The following is a 25,962-nucleotide window of genomic DNA, read 5'->3' on the forward strand; positions in this document are numbered from 1 at the left end:
CACTTCTTCTAGAGTTTTTGGTTGTGTATTTTTGTTCATGACATGTCTCCAGGGTTAGATAAGCTTTCTGCTCGCTCTCTCAAATGTGTTTTCTTGGGCTATTCACGACTTCAAAAAGGGTATCGATGTTAGTCTCCTGAAACCAAGAAATATTACATGTCTGCCAATGTTACATTTTTTGAACAAACCTCTTATTTCTCTCCATTTGTTCAAGATGTTCATGTCATACAGCAGGTCCTTCCTATTCCTGTGGTTGAGTACAATATTTCCAATGTCCCTGTCATTCCAAGTCTCGATCAAAGTCCTCCTGAGCCATTATCTCCACTTATTGATTCTCTCCAACACAGGATGCCGACGAATAGTCCAGTTTTTCAAGAACATGGTGAATACCCTACTTCAGATTCTTCTACCTCATCTCTTGATCCCACGACTTCTGGTGAAAGTGATTCAAGTTGGCCCATTGCTCTCAGAAAAGGTACTCGTTCCTCTTGAAATCCACATCCCATTTATAATTTTCTTAGCTATCACAGATTATCGTCTTCCTATTGTTCACTTTTATCCTCAGTGTCCTCTGTTGTTATTCCCAAAAATGTGAATGAAGCACTTGATCATCCTGGATGGCGACAAGCCATGATTGCACAGATGTAGGCTCTTGAAAGCAATCATACTTGGGAGCTCGTGCCCCTCCCATCGGGCAAGAAGGTTGTTGGTTGCCGATGGGTGTATGCAATTAAAGTTGGCCCTGATTGTCAGGTTCATCGGCTCAAAGCCCGATTGGTTGCAAAAGGGTACACTCAGGTTTATGGCCTTGACTATTGTGACACTTTCTCTCCCGTGGCCAAGATGACTACTATTCGCCTCTTCTTTGCAATGGCAACAATACGTCACTGGCCGCTTCATCAATTAGATATCAAAAATGCCTTCCTTCATGGTGATCTTGAGGAGGAAGTTTACATGGAGCAACCTCCTGGTTTGTTGCTCAGGGGGAGTCTGGTATGGTATGCAAATTGCATCGCTCTTTATATGGCCTCAAACAATCACCACGAGCTTAGTTTGGAAAATTCAGCTCCATTGTTCAGAAATTTGGGTTAAGACATAGTAAGGCAGATCACTCAGTCTTTTACAAACATACCTCTCCTGAGAAGTGTGTCTACCTAATAGTATATGTTGATGATATTGTTATTACAAGAAATGATATTGCTGGAATATCTCAACTGAAGGAGCACTTGTGTAGACATTTTCAAACCAAGGATCTCGGAAGCCTCAAATACTTCTTGGGCATTGAAGTAGCTCAATCAAAAGATGGAGTTGTAATCTCCCAAAGGAAATATGCTCTTGATATATTACAAGAAACATGTATGATTGACTGCAGACCAATAGACAGTCCTATGGACCCAAATCAGAAGTTAACAACAGAAGAAGGCGAATTATTCTCTGATCTAGAGAGATATAGGAGGCTTGTTGGAAAGTTAATTTATCTCACTATTACGAGGCCTGATCTATCTTTTGTAGTTGGAATTGTTAGCCAGTTTATGCAGACTCCATGTCTTGGACATTGGAATGCTATCATCCGTATTTTAAGGTACCTCAAGAAGGCTCCAGGACAAGGTTTGCTATATCAAGATAAAGGAAATGTTCAAATCTCTAGGTATTGTGATGCTGATTGGGCAGGCTCCCCTATTGGCAAACGCTCTACTATGGGATATTGTGACCTCCTTAGAGGAAATGTTATCTTTTAGAAAAGTAAGAAGCAAAATGTAGTGGTCCGATCCACCGTTGAAGCTGAATATCGGACAAGGGCGTCTCTCACGTGTGAACTCATATGGGTAAAGCAATTTCTTCGGGAGCTTAACTTTTGTGAAATTCAGACCATGAAGATGTAGTGTGACAACCAGGCTGCTCTCCACATTGCATCAAATCCAGTGTTTCATGAGAGAACTAAACACAGAAATTGACTGCCACTTTGTTCGAGAAAAACTGATGACCAAGGAAATTTGTACTGAGTTCGTTGGGTCAAATGACCAACTTGCATATGTGTTGACCAAGTCATTATGGGGACCTCAGATTGAGTTCATTTGTTCCTTGCTTGGTTCATACAATTTGTATGCTTCAGCTTGAGAGGGAGTGTTAGAATTATTACTTCTATTGTATCATTAACCCTATGTATAGGGTGTAGAGTGTGGAAAACTTCTACTACTGTATCTATTGCTGTATCTAATTATACACCTAGGATCCTAGTGCAATCTCTTTGTATTCCATGTACTTGTTTCATTATAAATAAAAGAGAGAGAGTGGTCCTACAAATCCACTACTCATATATTTTCAGTCTCAATCTCAAGTATTGTACATAAAGCAACAAGTTCATTTAGAATGGCTAATAATCATTAGTCATTTACTTATATTTGCATATGTCTTGTAAAAGATTATTATTAGTGTTTGTGTGCAAATCCTTTTTGTTAAGACCCAAATAGTTTACTCTTGTCTAAAACCTCTATACAATCTCTTAGTGGATAAAGTTTTGATTATAATAAATATAAACAAATCATTACATACTATTACATGTCATCGTGTTATGATCATGAATCGTCTAAACTGTATTCTATGAAGTTGTAGTACCATCATACTCTCTAAAATTCATCAGACTTAAGCAAGATGATCTAGTGTTGTTCAATCAATAAGTGCTTGTGCTAAAAGTCATACTCACATCTTTTTTTACCCAAAGAAAAATATAAAGAGTAAGTTTATATTTGATTGTATATGCTTAACACATACTAGTGATCAATGTGATATTTTTACATATAAAGAAGCTATTAATTTAAAGAACATTATAATGTTTGAAACATTATAGGGATCCTAGATGTAAGAACAAGATAAAAAGAAGTGTTTTTTTTCTTAAGAGGAAAAAGTACATGCGTGTGTTTTGCCAGCTCATACACCTCACAATGAAGACTAAACAAATTTAAATTTGTTAACAAGTAAGGAAATATCCAGTATATCTCAAGTGTATCTTTGGTGATACTAATATATTACAACATTTGGTAATTATCGCTTGTATGCCAAAAAGGGGAAGAAGAAAAAAATTGCTCTAAGAAACAATTTCAGGAGACCACAAAATCAGAAAAACAAAAATAGAAAACAATTAACTTAGTAACTCACGATAAGTTACATCTTTCAGCCGAACTATTCTAGAAGGATGATACAAGTTAATGAGGCTGAAGACAAAAGACTTTTCCAATCTTCTCTCTCAATGATATCAAACTATCACATTAATACTTCCATTTGTTTTGGTTGGGAGTGTGAGGAGAGGAAATCACATGATGTTCACTCAGTTTTAGAACCAACTTCGGCAGAAGAGGTGTCCATATCATTCAGACCTAATTCTTCATTTTGTTCCCATGACCTCTCGTATTCCTCAACTGGACATTGCCAAACACAAAACCACAATACATCAAAAACTATGCATCACACTCTAGATAACCACAATCATATTTTCACATACACCACATTAGACCCGTTCATCACATGAAATCCAATTTTCAGCCTACTCAGGACCCACTGTAAAGCAAAAGGTTGCAGCACCAATCCCTAACAAGGGTAAATGTCTGAAATAAACTTAATTTTGTTTGTTTGTTCAGATGATGGTCTACACTGGATTCGGGTTTCTAGCAACTCAAATAGTGGAATCGAATCAGATATTTTATGGAATAAAAGATCCATGTTTAAACTTTCCATTATGTATAGAAAAAGAAAAAGAAAGGGAAAATTCCTCATGTCTATGATGCCAAAGATATGGACAGTGAATGAAATCAGTATTGCGATAGAAATGGAAAGGGGATAAAACAGATATTCACAAATTCAACTCAGAAAATGTCAACTTTATCTGCACAAAGTATAGCTTTATTTATCTGAGTTGGAAAACTTACATGCTAATTGTTTGTCCTCTTTCATATCATCAGTTGCAGGTGCTATAAAAGAATTGACTAATGCATCATCAAGAATTAGAGTCCAAGCTTCTTCCAAGCTAAGAAACTGCATACAATGAAAGGATGCAGATAAGAAAAATTGGGATTAAGACCTTGAACCAATAAGTTTAAATGGGTTGAGTAAAATCCAAGCCTTCAAATTCAAAGACAGGAATATGCAGTCTATTAGTGGTTGGTATTAGAGAAACATCCAACAAGTGATGTAGCTCAAAAGTAGCATGGAACATGACCACGGTCTTTGTTGCTCAGAAAGGGACCCATCTTGTAGAGTGCATTTGGTTAAAATTCCTTAAACCCTTTTCTCTTTGATATACAAAAGGAATCATCAGAAAACCCAAGTAAAAAACCTAACAACCAAAAAAAACAGAAGAGATAACATATAAGAGATAACATGTATATATCTCTATCACTCTTTGTTGTCCATTTCTTTTTTATGATAAAATTTATCAAACTGAAGTGTCAAGAGGGGAACAAAACAGGACAAAGTCTCCTCCTAAAAGAGAACCAGCAATACAAGAGGACCACTTTAGAAATACAAAAGAATTTACAATGCCTGATGTTATGTATTGCGCATCTTCCCTCTTTTTCCAGTCGGCCACAAGACATTGTGCAAAGAATAAATATAAAAAATTGCAATAATAACCTGATAAATAGAATTATAAAGTGGAGAAATTAAACCAACTCTCATAAATAGTCACGTGTTACCTTGTTTAGTCTTGTTTTAAAGTCTATCCACTTGCTTCTACTATTTTCATCAAAACTATCTCCAAAAGTAAAGCCATGGACCCTCTCAAGGCCTGAACATGCAAATTGTTGTAAAATCTGTTTATTACAAAATATGCAGTTGCATTTTGGCCATTATAGCTAGATCAGTTTCGATTTGGTATTTACAACAATATGATTGTTGTTGAGCTGTTACAGGATATTCATCATGAGCCATGAGATTTTAACCCATCACCATCCCTCATTCACACCTATAAATAGGTGATATAGTGCTCTCCTAAAACACACCTTCTCAATTCTCTTGGCTCTCTTCTCTCTCCTTTATTTTCTTCTGTTGTCCTAGGTTACTTCCTCTATAAAGAGGAGTATTTTCTTGCTAGTTCTGAGATCCTCAGGATAATCCGGGAAGTTTCTGTTGTATCCTAGGGGACTTGCGCAATACACTACGGATAAGTCCTTAAGGACAGTGAATCTACACACCTTAGGAAGTGCTATTTTGTTTTTGGTTAGTCAGTTTTCCAACACAAATCACATATAATTATATTCTACATTGATACATTCTAGAAAAAGTAAATAGATTATAGAGTTAAATATGTTTGTAGTCTCTAAACTTGACGCTTGGAATTCATCAATGTCCCAAACTTTGATACATTTTGGTCACCAAACTTTAAAAATAAATGCATTCCAGACTTCCATTTGAGCTGGAAAGCGTCAAACAATGTAAACAACTCAAACACTAGCTTGAAATGTCATTTGACACATCAAAAAAATTTAACACAGTTAGGTTAGAAGGATTATATCTATTCATTTTTAAAGTTTGGGGACCAAATTGTATCCAAGTTTGAAATAAGGAAAAATTCCAATTTTACATCAAAGTTTAAGGACTAAAAGCATATTTAACCCTAGATTATATTAAAAACTAAATCACACCACAGGATCAAGAACATCATAAACATGATAAAAGAGAACAGTTTATAAACTCCACCCTTCCAAAACAGATACAAATTTGGCAATTAGAAGACTTTCAAAACATATTTGAGATAGATTTTGGAATGAGAGAAACAAATAATGACATTAAAGTGGTTAAAATTGAAAGATCTATCGCAAAGAAAAATGTTTTCATCATTTTGTTACAATTGAAGCTGAACATAGTGTATGGGTACTATGATGTCCTTTCCTTTCACAAAGATGGCTCCTAATCCTCCTATCTCATTAGGATGGTGACTAGATTATAATTTATGTGATTGATAGAATGGATACTTACTTTCACCAATTCTTGTGATTAAACCTTCAACAGTTGTAACTATTCCTCCAAGGGTTCCGCTTGCCAGCTCCAAGTCAAGTTCCGGAACTTTTACACTTGCAGTATCAGACTAATCAAACCAAACTACTCAGTCAATAGATATAAAAGGTATAGATCTCAGATTGCATAATGTTTAAAATGGTCTGGCCTACATGGGTACCATCATGACATTTTTCACAGGTTATCTTTACAAGCAAGACTGTATGTGTATCATTACAACTTTTGACATATTATTGAAAACAGAACATGTTCATGTTAACGTTTCTAAGTTATCTTTTGATGAATCATTTCAGCCTTCTGATAACCCCAAAATGCGAATTTAATTCCTTAAAATGCTATAGTTCCATGCAAGTGAGATGTCAAAATAAATTGAAGAATAAAGCAAAATTTTAAAGTGGCACTGAAAGATCTCTCATGATTAGTTTCTATAGTTAGTTAATTTACACTTTCAGCAAAACAAGTTTAGAAGCTTACATTTTTCCCTACATTTGAAGGTTATAACCTCAATAACTAAAACCCAAAGTACCTTCTTTTTAATGAGATTTCTTTTACTGAACCCAATTTGCAGTAATTGCATACTAGAAGTAAGAAAATTAAGTGCTCCCTAAATGCAAGGATAAACTACAAGATCCATCATTCATCCCTAAACATATATAAATAAGAAAATACTGGGTTGAGATTAGTTAAGATCACGAAAAGAATAACAGACCTTTATTACATCACGGCTAAGGTCATTGACATTCTTCACAGAAAGAGTAATTTTCTTCCCCTTTTCAGGAATTCGTCCACCAGGTTTCAACTGCAAGGTGAAAATTAATTATATTCATGCCCTAAAAAGACAGCCACACTCAAGAATCAGCATATCTCAGAGTTGCGGTAGCCACAGGCATCACATGTGGATGCCATAACAATTACTTCTTGAAAGTAAGGAATATCTTTCCATTGTTAGGCTCAACACTGGAAGAAATACCAAGAATTGTTCATGCAACAATATAGGATATAAAATTGGCACTTCGCATTGACACAGTACTCAAGAAAGCAAATAAATATTATCGAGTTTTTACCCGATAAGTGATCCGAGTACATGTCAACATTGTAGACAGATGTTTCATTTTGACTAAGCACAACGTGACTAAATTTGAGCGCATACAGAGGTCAACACAATTTAAAAACTAAACCACACTCATCTCTTGAACAACAAATCCAGGAGATTGCTCCCCCATATGTTATCACTGACTGCCTTTTTTCATTTACTAGTATGTAAAGGATACCTTAGCCTCTACTTTTATAATATCTTCTCTATTAAAATACTTTTATTCATTTAAAAAACATCTACAAGGTATAATTGCTTACGGGTTTTCGATGAAGCTGTTTCCGGCAGGATCATCAAGAATAAAGGTGATAGTTGATTCTCCTGTTGCACAGGCTCGCAGTTTCACCAAGAACTGATCAATTGCTTCAGCGGTCTCTGGAGCTACAGGTAGAAAGCATAACAATAGTTAAGTTATTTAAAGAGAAACTCATATTTCAAAAAAAAAATAGCGCAGAAACAAATAGTACTTTGCGTTCCTCTTGAAGGGCCTGAAGTTCATCAGCTGCTCTCATAAGTATCCCTTCCACCTATAATTAAAGATCAAAAGATATAGTTGAATTATTTGACTACAAATTTTCAACAGTTCAATGTTCATGAATTTTCACAAAAGGAGCGTTACAGTTCTCTGATGCCTACAATTTACATTTCCAATTGTAGAAACTAAGAATAATATTCACGATGGGCATCATCCTGGCGACAAAAATACAGGGTGCATATGGAAACTGCCAAAGTTATGATATGATTGAGTCGGACCTAGAGCTTCAGAAATCTAAACTAAATCAAAATAACTAAATCAATAGACTAAAAGGATAGCAATCTCTTCTTTATAATTCAGCACTTGTTTTGACCAAACAGAAAGGACACATTGACATCTTTATTCACTAGATGACTATACACAGGCAGAGTAAATTTAGCCATTTTAAAATAAAAATGCAGTGTTGAGAATGGAGATTTCCACTACTGACAAAAGAAATAACAGGTAACTCCCCGCCCTAGCCAGGAAAAAAAATTGAACAAGCAAACCTGTCATTGTCAGGAACAGAAAACAACAAAGTAAATTGAAATATGTATTAGAAGTAGCGTTGACAGACTACCACACTGAGCCTCTGGTGGAATCTCAAAATTCAGTTCAGGTATCTGCACAATCATACATATAAGCAAGGTTCCCTTTGAATAACTTTATTACAAAGTAGAAAATGAATTTTCCAATAATAGAGCTAGATTAGTCACTAAAATTTAGAATCAACATTTTAAATTGCTTAGTTCACAAAAATATATATCTTTCTAACTATCTAGATAGATAGCAGATAGATAAATAGGTAGGTAGGTAGATAACTTGAGCTCAACTAAGACTATGTGGCTTAGCCCTAAGACTTCAACGAGACAAGAACCACAGTGTCAATGAACTAAAGAATTTTCAAGATTACAATCTAAATAGGAAACAAACTACACAAGTTTAAATAGATATAAAGAAAATAAACAACAAATTTAAATACCTTAATGGTAGCAGATTCTGATTTAACCACTTGACGATTTAGCATCTACATTCAATAAACTTGTCAGACACTTGTATAAACAAATTATCATAATGGTAAACAAAAAAACAAGCTTACAAATAAAAATAAAATAATCCCAAGTAAGCATACATAGGCCATAATTTATCCTATACGGCTATTTCCTGGAGGAGCTTCTGTTTCATACAATAAGACCTACTGTTTAGTGAAAACTTAGTATATGAATCAATGTTCTACCAAGGACAATTTAAATTTTCATATTTCTTTCCCTATTTTGTATGACAAACATGCATATACTATTTTCAAAAAGCCTCTTAGCTTCATAATTAGATCTGTAATCCCAGTTTGACCATTTCTTTTGTAAACATGGTGAGAAAAGGGGCAAGAAAAAGCTGAACTAGGACTGCAGCATTCTTTCCAGATTCCACCACTGAGGTGCCTGTCTTACTTTATTCAGTAAAATGCTCACAATATACCAGTCATGCCAGTTGCAGTGTTTTGCAAACATCATCATAAGGTCCTAAGACTGGAAAAGTCACCGGCAGGAGGAAGGAGGCAGGATGCCTAAGAGAACAAAGTAAGACTATAATATTAAAAAAAGAAATAGTTCATTATAGTGCCACGCCAGAAAGTTCTTTTAAAATTTGAACGGATGTTACTATCCTATGGCCTCATTGAGAATGGCTTTTAGTTTTTCAGCACAGTTTTCAGTTGTAAATTTCAAAACAAAGACAATATTAGTAGTAGTGATGATGACTGTGTTGGCAGAAATAGTGACAGTAGTCGTGGAAATAATGATGATGGTGATAGAGGATGTGTTTCAAAATTAAGTGAAAAAATATTCCAAGCTCCATTTTGGCTAAATGCATTTTGTTTTGAAAATTACATTTGAACTGAAAACTCCCAGTCACCCAAAATGGGGCTTACAATATTTCAATGTCTAGATTAAAATTTTCACCAGGTTGAGTATGGAAGAAGACTGAAGAGCACAATCATGCTCTAACTCACCATTACTGATTTTACTAAGCTTCTCATGATTAACTTTTGCCATGCATTTGTATCATTGTATGCATGCTTATCAAAATTGAGAGTAGCCATGCATTTGTATCATTGTATGCAGGCTTATCAAAATTGAGAGTAGGAGTTAAAACAAACATAAACACTCCAACATTGTCTAACATAGTTAAACAAACCTATAGGCTCGTGCAAAATCGTGTACAATTTGAGTTTTGGATTGATTTAGTGAGCTTGGTTGGACAGTACGAGAAAGCCAAAATTGGCCCTGACTCAATTTGTTTTGGGCCTATGTAGAACACACATTTTGTGATTCACTAGTTCTCTCTTGTGAGTCTCTGTCCATTTGGGTGTCGACTATGTTACTATGTTATTTTATTGTTAACATTTTTTATGGTAAGCAAACTCTTACGAGTTTAAGACAAGTTTACAAAGCCTCCACGTGCTTCTATGAACTCCTAAGTTTGACAATCTTGATTGCATGCCATCTTGCTTCAAATAGTTTCACATCATTACATGATAAATGTCTTTTACAATTTCAACTCGATATTCTACCTAGGATGAGGAGGAGATTAGAAACTCGTAGATAGGGGATCTTAACTTGGATGGTAAGATCTTAGGATTTTACCTAAAATACAAAATTATACATATATAGTACATATGCATAAGAATATCATAAACAAAGAAAATAACCTCTTAAATCACAGTATTAAAACAAAAGTAGATTTAAAAATTATAACAATAGTAAGTCAGTATCCAAATAGTATAATCAGAAATGTGGGAAAGAAATACTTAATACTATTTTTTTTTAGTTGACTAGAAAATTATGCTGTTGAACTTTCCTATAATTTAAGTTTGGGATTTAAGTTAACCACACAATACTTATTTGTTAAGTAAAATTTTCCAAGCCTTATGCGGGATTTATACTCACCCACTCACACCTATCACAATGAGGGTTCACCGACTCACACCTATCACAATGAGAGTTCACGAGGCTGCAAATTATGGTGGGCCAGGGTTGTCCTTAATTAATGTGCATTAGAGCCGCCAACCCCTATTCCAAGGCCTATCAGTCTGGATTCGGCCAATGCAGGTGACCCAGCAATTGTATGGGAAGGATTACCGTCATAGACTTTGAGCTTAGTGCCATAATCAATCCCACAAAATTAACTTGTATGGGAAGGATTACTAAGCTGAAAATGTTGCTACAGTCAAAGGAAGGTGCAATAATAGAAGTTAAAGGTGGCACTAGTCTAGGAAACAATGGAATCACAGAGTTGAGGTATGCAGTTGTGACAAAGAAAAGGTTGAGTGCAATACGGAGAAGGTTACTACGAATGGGTTGGTAGGGCTTCACAAATGAGAAGAAAGGGATTTCCCAGGGTGTGTTCAACTCATGGGACAGCATGATCCTACAAGGTAAATGTTGATTCTAACACCAATGGTCTTCTAACTTAAACATGGATGCTATTTAAGAGAAAGACATCAGCAAAAGTATGAAAAATCATCCTTCAAAATAGGGCAGTCACTAGTGTCAAGAACCCCAGCATGGACATTAACTGAATGGAAAGAAGATAGCTGATAAAGAGTATTGGAGTACCTCCATCCATATCAGTATTGTATGTACCATGATTACTACAACATGTTTTAGAATTCATCTAAGGCCATATATGTTTTGTTATATCATTTATAATAATCATTTGGGGATGGGGAGCCGAAATTTGAATAAACCCAACCTTCTGCTCGCCTGATGTGATTGCCAAAATGTAACGACAACCGCGTGATTTCACCAGCAAACTGTACTTCATTGTTCCTGACAGATAATAATCAATAACTTATGAGAAAGATTAAAGGAACCAATAACATTCAACGCACCAATAATCATAGACTAAAAGGCTTACCTCTCACCACAGTGTGGACATCCAAAAGCTGATAGCAAACTCTGCAGGAAAGGTAAATGTGGCGTGTGTTATATTTAAGAAAACAAATGGACAGACAAAACAAAAGAAACAGCAGATAAAAATAACAGTATGTAATATGATCCATTATCTAATTTGTGAATCAATAATGCTAATTCATTTGATTGAAATATGTAACAAAAAACTTCAGGAAAAAAAAAAAGTGAATGAGGCCTAAGCATAAGGATAACAGAAATAAAGGTGAAATTTAACTACATATATGATATTCCCAATACCTATCAATGAAGGATCAAAAACAGTAACCACTTGCCAATCACAAGAGCAGATGGAGCAAAAGACAAGACATACCTTTTTGAACTGAGGAATTAAAGTCAATAAAAATCTTGTAATCCCCTGACAAACATGACAGAAATTCAGGTCAGGTGATAAAATTTAAAAATTTTGGATGAAGATACAATATTAAGGCTTAGGGTGTACTTGAATCATTTCTTCACTAATAAATAATTGTTTCATTGATTTTTAACATGGTCATATGGATAGAACAACACAAAAGATGAAACACACAAAAAAGTCTAAATATTCATTACTAAATTACTCGGGTAACAATGTCGCTTGTAAATAAATGAAGTACTAACTATTCTACTAGTCCTAGTCCGTAATTAAGAGCTTAATTAAGTTCCCAGTACATGAAACTTCACATAAAAAAATTGATTATTAAATTAAACTAGAAAATGGTTAACACTGATACTTTTCTGCCAAAAGCTTATGCTAAACAAATAGTACTATTACAAGTCACTTTTACAAACTTGGGCAAAGTGAAAACTACATTACCTCATTCAAGCAGTTGTAAGTTCAAAACGGTGTTCAGTACCACCCCACAAACCCCAAACCCCAACTAAACGCGTTGATAGATAAATTAAACACCGCACCGGCTCATAAATTAAACGCATCGAAGCAAGAGGAGAAAAAAACAAGGTGCATGGTTTAGAACATGAGAAGGTTCAGAAACAAGCGCAAAAAGAATGGTGTACTGAATACAAATTAAACGTATTGACGCAGGGGAAGAAGAAAACGAAGCGCTGACATTGCAATGTTCACCGAGTGAAGAAAAAGATAGTATAAGAATGGAGAATTGAATCGTTGAGTTAACCACACAGGAGGTGCGAGAAAAAGTAGAAAGGAACACTGTGAATTCATTGAAAAGCCAAATGAAAAGCAAGCGGTGGCGGAAAATGGGAGAAGCTTACGTTTTCACCACACCGCATACAAAGACTATCGAGGCTGTAGAGTGGAGCGTCACCATCCTCAGCTGAAACGGCTTCCACAACCGATCCTACGTCCACGATTTTCTGGCTTCTCGCATTCCCTTCCATTACTCAATTCCACGATTCCCTTCGCGTTATTGTTAGAACCTTCGATTTCAAGCAGTGACGAGAGTTCCTGCTGCGAAGGAGAATTCTGAGTTTTGAAGAAACCCTCGTGGCAATTGTTTTCGAAAGAGTTCGTGCAGAGAAGAAAACGGCGTCAACGACCTCTCCCGGTCGCGCAGCAGTGGCTCCGGTAGTTGATATGCTGGCGCAAAAGAGTAGAGTGTCTTGCAATGCTGAATGAAGAAAGAAGTGATTGTAATAAACTCAGTTCGATAGGAGCACCTCCAGAATCGTTAAAAGAGAGAAAAAATAGAAAATAAGTTTAATCGTGCATTTGGTTCTAGCGAAATCTTAATTTGATATTTCTATTCTTTTTCATTTTAATTTGGTCCCTTGGAAATTTAATCTCAATGTAGTCCTGTCTGTTAATTAGTGATATAATAACAGCGTTAAATAGCATGTGTAAGTTCCTCAGTTTTTTTAATTTTTTTTAATTTTTTTTAATTTTTTTTTTAATTTTTTTTAATTTTTTTAATGTTTTTAAATTTTTTATTTTTTTTAATTTTTATCTTTTTTTAATTTAAAAAAAATTACAGCATGTCAAGCTATCATCATGCCACATAGCAGTGACAAAGTGATGTGACAGTGACAATGACACGTGTCACTTATGTCATTTTCATTTTCTCAATTTGGTCCCTTTATTATTTTAATTTTTGTCTCAATTCAGTCTCAATCTTTTGTAAAAATTTAACAATTTTGTTTCTCTCCAAATTGAAATCAAATTTAATTTAATTTTTATATAAATGTACACAAATATTTCTATCAAAATTGATATTTCAAGTAAATATTTTTAACAAAATTAAGTTCATTTAATTAAAATTTTACATTGAATTTTATTTAAAATTGTTTTAAAGTTGTTAATAGAAAATAATGTTAATAGAAAAAAAATCATAAATTAATAGTTCATGTAACAATAAAAGACATATAAATTTAAAATTTGAAAATAATTTTAACTAAAATTGAATGTGAAACACAAATTTAAATAAACTTAGCTATGTTAAAAATATATAATAAAAATATCAATTTGAATAAAAATATCAAATTTAAGAAAAATATTTGTATAAAATTTATATAAAAATTAATTTTTGTTTTAATTTGGAAAGGGACAAAATTGCACTATTTTTACAAAAATAAGGACTAAATTTAGACAAAAATTATAATACAGGGACCAAATTGAGACGGAGGAAATGACACCTGGCATAATATTGACACCTGTCATTGTCACTGCCACATCACTTTGTCACGGTCACGTGGCACGATGACAGCTTGAAACGTGGCAAATTTTTTTATTTTTAAAAAAAATCAAAATAAAAAAAATTCAAAAAAAAATTCAAAAAAGAATCAAAAAATTGAGAAACTGACACGTGGCACCCTATTTAACGTTGTTACTATACCACTAACGGAAAGGACTACATTGAGATCAAATTTCCAAAATAGGGACCAAATTGAGATGAAAAAAATAGGAACCATATTGAGATTTCACTATGAAAATAGGAACCAAAGGTATGATTAAACCTAGAAAATACAAGGGAATAGAAGGTTCATTAATTCTCAATGCCCTAAAAAATCATGTCCAAAGGATTTTCTAATAAATTCCTTATTCTTAGGTTAGGTAACCAATCATTAGCCGACTCCCATTTTTGAAAGAATTAATGTAAGACCTGTGAAAATTAAATAATTAATTAATAAATGCGGGTAGTAAGAGCCTTTAAGACATTAATTATTGATTTATATGATGTAGAAAAGTATTAGCTCAAGTGTTTGAGAGTACTTAATTACCTAAGAGGACTTAGGTTTGAGTCTTATGTATGTCAATTGTGTGTTATTTAATTTAGGTTAAAATACTCCATTGGTCCTCGTTTTTGTTCCAAAATCTCAATTTGGTCCTCATATTTTTATTAGTCTCAATTAGGTCCTCAATTTTGTAAATTAGTATCAATTAGGTCTTTTCCGTTAGTGTAGAACTAACACCGTTAAGTAGGTGTCACGTGTCAGCTCCTTGTTTTTTTGAATTTTTTTTATATTTTTTAATTTTTTTTAAATTTTTTAAATTTTTTAAAAAATATATATATTTATGCCACGTGTCATGTTTGTAGTGTGCCACATGTCAATCTAATATGGTGACATATGTCAAATTATTGTACGAATCTCAATTTGGTCCTATATTTGTTAATTTGATTTGATTTCAGTCCCAAATTTTTAAAAAAAAAATTAATTTCATGTGCTCCAAATTTAGACAAAATTTAATTTTTATATAAATGTAATGATGATACTTTTATTACAAGTGATATATCTATTACATATTTTTAACAATATTTAATTTATTTAAATTTATATTTTACATTAAACCTTATTTCAATTTTATTTTAAAATTATAAATATATAGATTAATAAATTTATATTCAAAATATTTGTATAACATTCTATATTAACAATATTTTAGATTTGGCTTAAAAATAACAATTTTATAAATTCAAATGTAAAAATTTTTAAAAAAATTATAACAAATTAAAATGAATATATTTCAAATTTTAATATTAAATACAATTAATATTATTAAAATATTTAATAAAAATATCAATTTTAATAAAAATAATCATAACATTATATAAAAGTAAAATTTGGTCTAAATTTGGAGTGCCTAAAACTGAACATTTTTAAAAAATTTGGGATTGAAATCAAATCAAATTAATAAATATGAGGACCAAATTGAGATTCATACAATAATTTGACACGTGTCACCATATAAGATTGACACGTGGCACACTACAAACATGACATGTGGCATAAATATTTTAAAAAAAATAATTAAAAATTTAAAAAATATTTAAAAATTTAAAAAAAAATTCAAAAATTCAAAAAAATATATTAAAAAAATTCAAAAAAACGAGGAGCTGACACGTGGCACCTACTTAATGGTGTTAGTTCAACACTAACGGAAAGGACCTAATTGATACTAATTTACAAAATTGAGGACCTAATTGAGACTAATTAAAATACGAGGACCAAATTGAGATTTTGGTACAAAAATGATGACCAACGGAGTATTTTAACCTTTAATTTATTATTATTTTTAATAATATGCTTGATCATGTTGAGTGATAATATACTTATAGAATTATATTAAATATCATAAAACATGAATTGGTTTGATGGTTGTGTATTGAATTGAACATTGGCATGGTTATGGGTTTGAACCTTGGTAATTTTAAATTAAAGTTCTTTTTTGCTAAAATTAGTTTTGGCATGAAGGTGAAAGGGTGGAGAAAACCCTAAATGAATGATCAGCCAAGGGAGGTTGGGAAAACAGTCCATAAGTGACTTTGAATGACAATTAAAATTAGTCTTAATGTCATTTTTGTTTAAGACACCATTAAAAGACAAATTGTGAGAGAATAGAGGGGTTTGGAGGCTGAATATTTTAGAGCATTGTAAGGTGCACGAAATTAAGGAAAAATAATGATTAGTAAGTGAATTAGAGGAGCTAAATTGAGGTGGTGCTAAGGAGACCATTGGTGATCAAAGGGGGAGCTCTAGCATTTGTGTTTTAAGCAAGGAAACCAGGTTAGGGGAGCTTTTACGCTTTAATTGTATGTTTAATTCTGATTTTCATGCTAAATATAGTAACCTTACGTGTTACCTTTATTTTAAATTCGATTGGCATGCTAAATAAAGTAATTTCATGCGTTGATTATTTTAAGTCTTGGCATGCTAAGTATGGTATGATTATGTATGAATTGTTGTATTCCAATTAAAGTTGTGGTTATAGGAAATTTCAGAAATTGTCTGGTCGGCGATGAACTGCCGCCAGACGATTCTTTCCTCTTTTAGGAAATTCAGGGTTCCTATAGAGGAACCACCTGCCAGAAATAGTGTAAAATAGCTTGTTGGACCACTGTTGACCAAATCTTTGCCCAGAGTTGACTGGTTGACCAGTGTTGACTCGTTGACTGTCCAACGAGAGGCTGCCACGTGTTAGAGCAGTCTCTCTCCCAAATCAGATTTCCTTTCCGTAATTAAGGTTTGGCTGTCGTGAGCGCAAGGTGCGTTTTGCAATCCAAGGGTGGCCACTATTTTCAGATGAAAGACGTGTTCGGCGACGCGTTTTGCCGCTGTTGCGGTGCGGACGACACGAGGCATACATCCTAGTGGCAGTGGTGGTGCTTATGGCCGCAGATCAGAGGTTGCGAATGGCAGAGGCTTTGCGTTGCATCACAGAATCATGGTTTCCCTCATGGTGAAGGAGATCAACGAAGTTTGGTGGTGGCTTCGCAAGTGGTTTCGCGAGTTCATGGTGATTGTTGGGGTGGTTGTCGCATTGACGAGGTGCAGGTTCGTAGAAGGTCGCGACACGCGCAGACTTGAAGCTGTGCAGAACGGAGGCACTCCGACGGTGCAACGGTGGTGATTCTAGAGCGAGGGCGAACAGTGATGGTAGCGTGATGATGGAGGAAGAAGGTGCGACGGCCTTCGTGTTTGCGAATGCAGGTGAGGTTCTAGCAGCTCATCCGAGAAGAGGGTGCAGCCATGGATTCCAGCGTGAGCTCGAGTGGTGGGTGGCAACAGGAGACGTCAGAGAAGATGGTGGTGCAAGTGGCGCATGTGGTGCGCAGTTGGAGCGGCAATGTTCGTCTTGGACAGCGGAGGCATCACGGTTGCGCAGAAGGTGAAGGGTCGAACGGATGGCAGTGTGACATGGTGGCTGCTTTCCGGCGTGTGCAGCGGTGGCCAAACGTGTTCGTGGCGGCCATGGAGGTGGCGACTAGGAGTGTGGCGACTGCGGAGTGGGTTGGTGTAGAAAAGAGAAAAGGAGACTAGGGTTAGGGTTTGTGTTGGGAAGGAGATGATGACGTGGCAAACATTGATTGGTGATTTGAGTTAGTGGAGGATTGATGATGTGGCAAATTGTCATTGGTTAATTTAGTAAGTGGAGGATTTCCACATGGCGAAATCTGGTGGACTAGAGTTTAAGTGACATTAGGGTGCAATTTAGTAAAAAGGAGGGGTGTAGAACAGAAATTGAAAGTCCAATTACAAAAAGAGGTGTGAACCTGAAAACAGGGGGTGCAGTTAGCTCTAGAAATGTCCTTTTTCAGAAATAGATAATCCAATTGGGAAAAAGGGGTGTAAACATGAGAATTAGGGGTTTATTTAGTACCTGAACTATTCCTCTCCAAAATTCTTATTTTGGGACTTAATTTATGAATTAAAATATTCATTATTTACACTCTTAAGGACTTAAATTAAATTACAGTGCATTATTAAACTCAAGAATATCCAATAATATAGTATGCAACTAAATACAATTTTTAAGCGTAAAAATAATATTAAATTCCCAAAAATTTAATTATTGAATGTGAGCTAAGGTTCGACTCATCATACCTTCCAGGTGATCTGGAAGCATGCAACACCTGGTGGTACGTGTCCCTCACCATGTGATTTTACTGTAACAGTATTGGTGTTCTTATTCTTGATGTGCGTGATCTACAAAGCTTTAGTGATGCATTAACGGTCGACTTGCTAGTGTTCCTTGAGTTGTGGCTCGGAACGTATCCCTTGAGTTGTGGCTCGGGATAGGGGTTAAGCACGTGGCATTCTCTAGGTTGTGGCCCGGAATGACGTCCCTTGAGTTGTGGCTTGGGATAGCGGATGAACACGAGGAACTCTTGAGTTGTGGCTCGGGTTGGCGAGTGTTGCCAGTGTGAGTGTGCTGGTTGTGGCCAATACGAATGGGTCTAGATGGATTGCCCTCCTCAGTAATTAGCTAACGAGTTTGGTAGTCTTGGGACGTTACGAACTATGTTCATATATAGGAACTCCACCTGGCGTTACGGTGTATGATCCATAGCATGGTTTCCCGTACGTGCTCTATCGGTTGTGGCTGATAGGTATGGCAGCAAGACATCTTGAGGTAATTGCTATAAGACGTAGAACACGATTATTATGGTAGTGGCCATGTGGTATGGGATCAAAGAAATAGATTCATTTGGTGTGATTGTGTGATATATATAACAATGCAATATTTATATATATGTGGAATTCGTTAGCTCACTCTATCTGTTTGTGTTTGGCGATGATCATGTACGCGGTACACATGAGCAAATGATATTGCAGGTGGATCTGGTGAGGTCTAGAGACGGAGCAGGGCTAGTATTGGGAGAAGATTTTTTGTTTATCAGAGTTTTTATTATGTTTTGGAACAATTGTAATATTTTATATTATTAAACTTGGTTTTATAATTATGGATTGTGGACTATTGTCTGTGTAATAAAAGTTTTAAATTTTCTCGCGGTTTTGGGAAATGATATTTTATTAAATGCAGTTTAATTATATTTCTTTATTTTATTATTTAAATTCGTAATATCCGGTTGGGATGTCACAATTAACACGTAAAAACCTATTCTATTCCTGTCCTTAATTATTACATCACAAAATCTTTCATCTACTTGGACTTTATCTGATTTCTCTTAGCTCTTGTTTGCTGAAATAACGGGCTCCTATACTCATTCTCACCCAAGTCATCATATTCCTCATTGGGCTCATCCTCTTCTATCACATCCCTTTTCTATTGGAAAGACACCTTGTCCTCAAGGTGGAAGATGGGATATGCTGCTGAAAACTCAAAGAGCAATTCCCGAGTGGAGTCCTCAAGGTACATGCCCTTCCATTACACGAGAACTTGTGTCTCTACGGGTGTCTCTTGGTTTTCAACATCCAAAATAGCAACAAGTTTGATTTGTGGCTGATTACCCACGGTTGTAGGTGGAAGGTCCAATGGAACATCATCCACGCTCCCCACAAATGGTTTGAGTTTGGAGACGTGAAAAACAGGGTATTTTAGACTCTACAAGCAGTTGTAATTCAAAGGCAAAGTCTTGCACGCAGATAATTGGGAAAGGACCATAAAAATGTTGAGCCAGTTTTTTATTACGGGAGTTTTTCACAGAAAATTGACGATAAGGTTGGAGCTTAACCATAACAAGATCACCCACCTTGAAGGAATAGTCAATGCGGTGCTGATCATAGTAATACTTTTGGCATGCCTGTGCTCGCTCTAGGTGAGCCTTAAGCTTGGATAAAATGCGGTCGTGACCAGTCAACTCGGAATCAACAGCCTCGATGCGTGAACTCCCAGCTATGTATTGAGAAATATATGGGGGTTGCTTGCCATAACCGACAAAGAAAGGACTCAAACATGTCAAAGAGTGAATAGTAGTGTTGTAATGAAACTCAGCCTAAGGTAGAAAACGCCCCCAACCTTTGGGTTCAACATGAACGAAGGCTTGTAAATACTATTGTAGTAGCTTATTAACATTTTCCGTTTGACCGTCACTCTAAGGGTGATAAGTTGTAGTCATTCGAAGTTTAGTACCATTGAGTTTAAAAATCTCCTGCCAGAAATGGCTCATAAAAATTGAGTCTCGATCAGAAAAAATGCTACAAGGCATGTCATGTAGTTTACAAACTAGCGTTCCAAAAAGACCAGCCTTTCTAGCTACGGTAAAGGAAGTGCGAAGCATGCCAAAGTGCGCCACCTTAGAAAAATGATCGACAACAACGAAGATCACCGTATGGCCTTGGAATGAAGAAAGCCCTATGATGAAATCCATAGAGACATCCTCCCATACACCTGTTGGAATCGGTAGGGGCTGAAGCAACCCATAGGGACGGTGTGTAAGAGTCTTAGTACGCTGGCAAGTTAGGCAAGATAAGACAAATTGCACAACATCTGTTTTCATGCCTTTCCAATAGAAATTCTCACAAAGACGACCATATGTTCATTGGATACCCGCATGCCCTCCAATTCTTGAACAATGAAACTCATCCAACAATAGAGAATAAAAGGATGAAAAGGGGGTAAGAAAAATCTTGCCCTTGTAAAACAAGATGCCTTGTTTCATTTGGAAGTGCGGGTGTTGTGCTGGTTGTTGTTGCACCTTGGCAACCAAGTCTGAAAGCTCAGGGTCAATGGAGTACAATTCTTTAAGCTTGTCAACAAAAGTGAAATGAGGGATAATGAGCCTCAATAGTGTTCCACTTGTTTCATGCACTCTAGACAATGTGTCAGCCACCTTATTAGTTAAACCGGGCTTGTACACAATTTGATAAGTGTTGCCCAATAGTTTTGCCAAGTAATATTGTTGTTCCAAGGTTTGAATTACTTGTGTCATCAACTCTTAAGGCTTCGTTGGTCAGTATGAATAATGAATTTGCGGCCTAGCAAATAAATCCTCCACTTTTTAACTGCAGCGGTTATGGCATGTAGTTCACAGACATACGTGGACTCTAACAGAAGATTTGGGCATAATTTCTTGCCAAAGAAATTGATAAGGTGATTGTGTTACATTAAGATTGCTCCTATCCCTACTCTAGAAACATTTGTTTCTACAACAAAGACTTGCTCAAAATCAAGAAGTGCAAGTACTAAGGCTGTAGACATTGTAGATTTGAGGTTATCAAAAGCCACCTATGCAATATTTGTCCATGAAAAAGAGTCATTTTTTAGCAATTTCGTGAGTGCGGCAGCAATAAATGCATAATGCTTAGCGAATTTGCGGTAGAATCCCGTGAGTCCCAAGAATCCGCAAAATTGCTTAACGTTAGTAGGTGAAGGCAAAACAAGCATAGCTTCCACCTTTGATGGATTAGGACCAACACCCTGCTCTGAAACAATAAGACCAAGATACTCAATTGTAGGTTGTGCAAAAGAGCACTTAAACAACTTAAAAAAACTAATTTTGTAACAGTCACTCAAAGACCAGTTCAAAGTGAGTAATATGTTCTAGAGATGATTTATTGTAAACTAGAATGTCGTAAAAAAAACAACGACAAACTTCCTGAGAAATGGTTGAAGCAAGGGTTCATGGTAGACTGAAAGGTCGCAGGAGCATTACACAAGCCAAACGACGTAACCAGAAATTCATAGTGGCCTATATGCGTACGAAAAGTCGTTTTGTGGACATCATCCAGATGCATACTCTGATGGTACCCAGAGCGGATATCCAACTTAGAAAAACACTTGGTCGCAAACAATTCATCTAACAATTCGTTGATTAACAATATAGGAAATTGATCCTTACATGTAATAACATTAAGAGCTCTGTAATCTACACAAAATCGTCAACTCCCATCCCATTTTTTGACCAAAAGTACAGGTGAAGAGAAAGGGCTTGAGTTATTCCGAATAAAACTCGAATCTAACATTTCCTAGATTAAGCGTTCCATTTCCTGCTTCTGAAAGTGAGGGTACTATAAGACCCGCGAAATTTAATTAATTAAATAAATAATTAATTCATAAATGCGAGTAGTGGGAGCCTTTATGACATTAATTGTTGATTAATGTGACGTGAAAAAGTACTAGCTCAAGTGATTGAGTACTTAGTTATGTTGAGATGACTTGGGTTTGAGTCCTATGTATGCCATTTATGTGTTATTTAATTGATTATTATTTTAGTAATATGCTTGATCATGATGAGTGATAATATAATCTTAGAATTATAACGAAACATGAATTGGTTGAATGGTTATGCATTGATTTGACATTGGCATGGTTATGGGTTCTAACCTTGGTAGAACCAAATCAAACTTTCTTTTTACCAATATTCTCTTTGGCATGAATGTGAAAGGGCAGAGAAATCCTAGCTGACAAGGGAGCAACTAAGAGGGGCTGAAAAATAACTCATAATAGTCCTTGAATGGCAATTACCATCATCATTAAACCAAATTTTCGTTTTTGGTCATTAACCACCATTAATACCTAATTAAAAGGCCAATTAGAGGTGAGAAGGAGGGTTTTCTGAGTCTGCCCTTGTAAAGCATTGTGAGGAGAGAAAATTTGAGTGTGCATTGTGCTAACTGAGTGAGAAGGAGAGCTGAAGTGGGGAAGCTCAAGGAGAGTATTTTTATCAAGGAAGAAGCCAAGAATCTTCAAGTTTTGGCAATGATATCCAAGTTAGGGGAGTTGTAACCGTTCTTTTAATTTGTATCGCTTAAATGGTATGAAAAGTATGATTAATTGGATGCATATATTCTTTTTATGGTACGAGTTTCGTGTTTTTGGAATTTTCCAGAAACTGCCTGGCGGGTGATGAACTGCCGCCAGGCAACTCATCCTTTCTTTGTGTGTTTTTGGGTTCCTGAAGAGGAACCGGTTGGTGATATGATCCTGACCGCTAGGTGACGCGTGCCTCAACCTAGTTTTTCTGGGGTTTGTTTGAATGGCTTGGCAGTGATGAACATCCGTCAGGCGACGCGAGTCATTTTGGCTCGATTTTGATGTTTTGATGCGTATGGGTTGATTCTGATCGAGGAAACATGGGGCTCTATTAGTTGGTTGGTTTTTGAGCGCCATATATTGTTGAGTTACATCGCGTTGGAAAGTAATGGTATGAAATGCAAGGAATATTGTGTTTAGGGTTTGGAAGGGATTGGAATTTTGCGTTAAGATTAAAGGATGCAGGAATTACTCTAAGGAAACTGGAATTTCATAATTAAATTAGTATTAGACCTCTTTGGTAGCATGACTGATGGGTGGATCGTGAAAAATACTCAAAAGGGTGGATTTTCATGGTGGTTGGGGTCTTCCTAGGTGCTAGAAATTCTGGGAATTTCCCAGAATACTATGCGTCGCCTGGTGGTACTGAGGGAGCCGCCAAGCGCCAGCATAGTGAATTACGCACTGCGTGGCTGGGAGATGAAATGAGGGCCTGGGGACTCTATGGGGATGTGTCATTTACGTCAATGGAATTAGGAAACTTAGAGTAAGGAAAAAATGGAGAATAAAATATGTGGCAACTATTATGAGTTAATCTATGATTGCATGATAATTAGGAGAAATTGTGATATTTATCTCGGTCCAAAATAGTAATTAAACTTGTAGTGTGAGTGGATTGGCAATAACACGAGAATAAAGAGTTGGAGTATTTTGTGGGTGGCCGAGTTAGTCATGGTTCAATTCAAGTAGTAAAAATGTGGTACTCTGTGGCAAGAGACTAAGAGAGAATGTAGTAGGATGGAAATAGAGATTCAGTTATGTTTAGAAGGAAGCGAGCATTGTGCATCAAGAATGAATGAAAATATGAGTATGAGTACATGAAAATCTCATTGGGTGACTTATTTAATGAATGGGGTATGTGAAGATGAAATATGATAGTTGCAATTAGTGTGATAATCAATAATTAGGATTATGATGCGCTGGTTGAGTGGCTAGGTGAGTTGAGGGTGTGAGCAATTGTACCTGAACCTAAACCAAAACTGGTATTGCACTAGTACTAGTGTAGTGCCTGGCAACGGTATGGGAACCGCCAGGAGATAGCTACAATTCCAGAGGGCAACAGGAATGTGTGGCGCCTGGCAGTGAAGATCGTCTTGCCAGGTGATACCTGTGGAGGCAATGTGTACAGTGGCGCTTAGCGCTTGGCGGCACGTGTCCCCCGCCAAGCGGTCTGAAAGTGTGTTTCGCCTGATGGCCTAGGAGCAACGCTAGGCGATAATGTAGAAGTAGAACTTGTGTTTTGCTTGCTTTAGATGTGCGTGGTCTACAAGGCTTTGGTGATATCTCGAAGGTCAGTTTGCTGAGGTTCCTTGAGTTGTGACTCGAAATGTATCCCTTAAGTTGTGGTTCGGGATAAGGGTTAAGCACATGACATTCCTTGAGTTATGGCTCGGAATGACATCTCTTGAGTTTTGGCTCGGGATGGCAGATGAATACAAGAAACTTTTGAGTTGTGGCTCGAATTGACGAGTGTTGCCAGTATGAGTGTGTGAGTTGTGGCTCGTACGGATGGGTCCAGATAGATTGCTCTCCTCAGTATGTGAATGACGAGTTTGGTAGTCTTGGGACATTAAAAACTATTTTTGTATTGGGAACTCCACCTAACGTTATAAAGTATGGTTTGTAGCAGGTTTCCTGCACGTGCTCTACAAGTTGTGGCTTGTAGGTGTGGCAACAAGACATCTTAAGATATTCGTCTAAAGACGTAGACCATGGATGACATGATGGTGGTCATGTGATATGGAATTAAAGGATGGAATTCTTTTGGTGTGTTTGTATGTATATATTGTGACCACGAACTTACCAAACCAACCTGAAAATCTTAGTGTTTTGGGAATGGCATGGCCCAATAAGGCGTGCAAGCTAATTTGGGCTTCATTCGAGTCTGAGGGGGAAATCAATTTAGTTTATGTGGGTGGATCATGAAAGAGTAGCAATTGGGTGAGATCTAACTCTGAAGGTTCTGGAAAATCTAGGTCAGCAATGATCACCATGTACTTACCTTGACATTTGTAATTTTTGTGGTACTTCTCGTCACAAGTGTAACACAACCCTTTTCACGGCAAGATTGAAGTTCTGCTTGAGACATTTGCTTGTAAGGTGGTAAGGAAGTCTTGGGAGGATGTGGTGTGGGGAGCAATGGTGGTTGTTGAGGTGGTGGTCGATTGTGGGTTTAACGATGGAGGTGGAAAGGATAGGCGTTTGGGTTGTGAGGTGGAAAAGAAAAAATTGAGGTCACCAAACTTATCTTCCTAGAGCTTCACAAGATAGATGACATGATTGAGTGAACTTGATCAAAATGCTAGCACCTCTCGGCGTATCTCAGGCTTAAGACTGGAGATGAAGTAGCTCAAGTAGAATTGGTGTGAGAGACCCGTGATACGGTTTGCTAATGCTTTGAATTACAATTGATACTTACGATCCGAGCCTGATTGTGTGAGCTTGAACAACGGCCCACGAGGATCGTCGAAGGTGGAGGTTGCAAAACGGGACTGGAGAATGTGGGTGAAAATCGGCCACGACGGCACCTGATCGTTGGCATGTACCCACTGGAACCAATTTAACACCTCACCCTTTAAGGCAAAGGCTGTCAGCTACAAACGTGGATCTTTAGGGGTGTTGTGGAAGTCGAAAAATTGATTGATCTTGAAGATCCAACCAGTAGGACCATCTCCATTGAACCAGGGTAAATCGAGCTTGAGGGGTGTGG

The 25,962-nt window shown here is 36.3% G+C and overlaps 1 protein-coding gene and 1 pseudogene across 2 annotated transcripts; both read right to left on the reverse strand.

The window, feature by feature from the left end:
- Positions 1-3,114: 3,114 nt before the first annotated feature.
- On the reverse strand, positions 3,115-13,242 carry LOC114194820 (uncharacterized; annotated as a pseudogene). Its single transcript, XR_014984267.1, has 12 exons — positions 12,797-13,242; positions 11,898-11,942; positions 11,532-11,572; positions 11,367-11,443; positions 8,599-8,643; positions 7,570-7,629; positions 7,448-7,483; positions 6,719-6,808; positions 5,971-6,079; positions 4,689-4,780; positions 3,924-4,029; positions 3,115-3,416 (listed from the first exon to the last, which is right to left on the reverse strand). The product of XR_014984267.1 is annotated as an uncharacterized LOC114194820 (transcript).
- A 6,404-nt stretch (positions 13,243-19,646) lies between these two features.
- LOC146884125 (uncharacterized) lies at positions 19,647-21,150 on the reverse strand. The gene is made up of 4 exons (XM_085665863.1): positions 20,917-21,150; positions 20,446-20,670; positions 19,972-20,214; positions 19,647-19,823 (listed from the first exon to the last, which is right to left on the reverse strand). The coding sequence occupies exons 1-4, from the start codon at positions 21,148-21,150 to the stop codon at positions 19,647-19,649; spliced, it is 879 nt and encodes a 292-aa protein (XP_085521989.1).
- Positions 21,151-25,962: the final 4,812 nt, after the last annotated feature.

Source organism: Vigna unguiculata, chromosome 8, assembly GCF_037176805.1.
Source record: "Vigna unguiculata cultivar grain cowpea cultivar isolate G323 ecotype 2 chromosome 8, ASM3717680v1, whole genome shotgun sequence".
Lineage (NCBI taxonomy): Eukaryota > Viridiplantae > Streptophyta > Magnoliopsida > Fabales > Fabaceae > Vigna > Vigna unguiculata.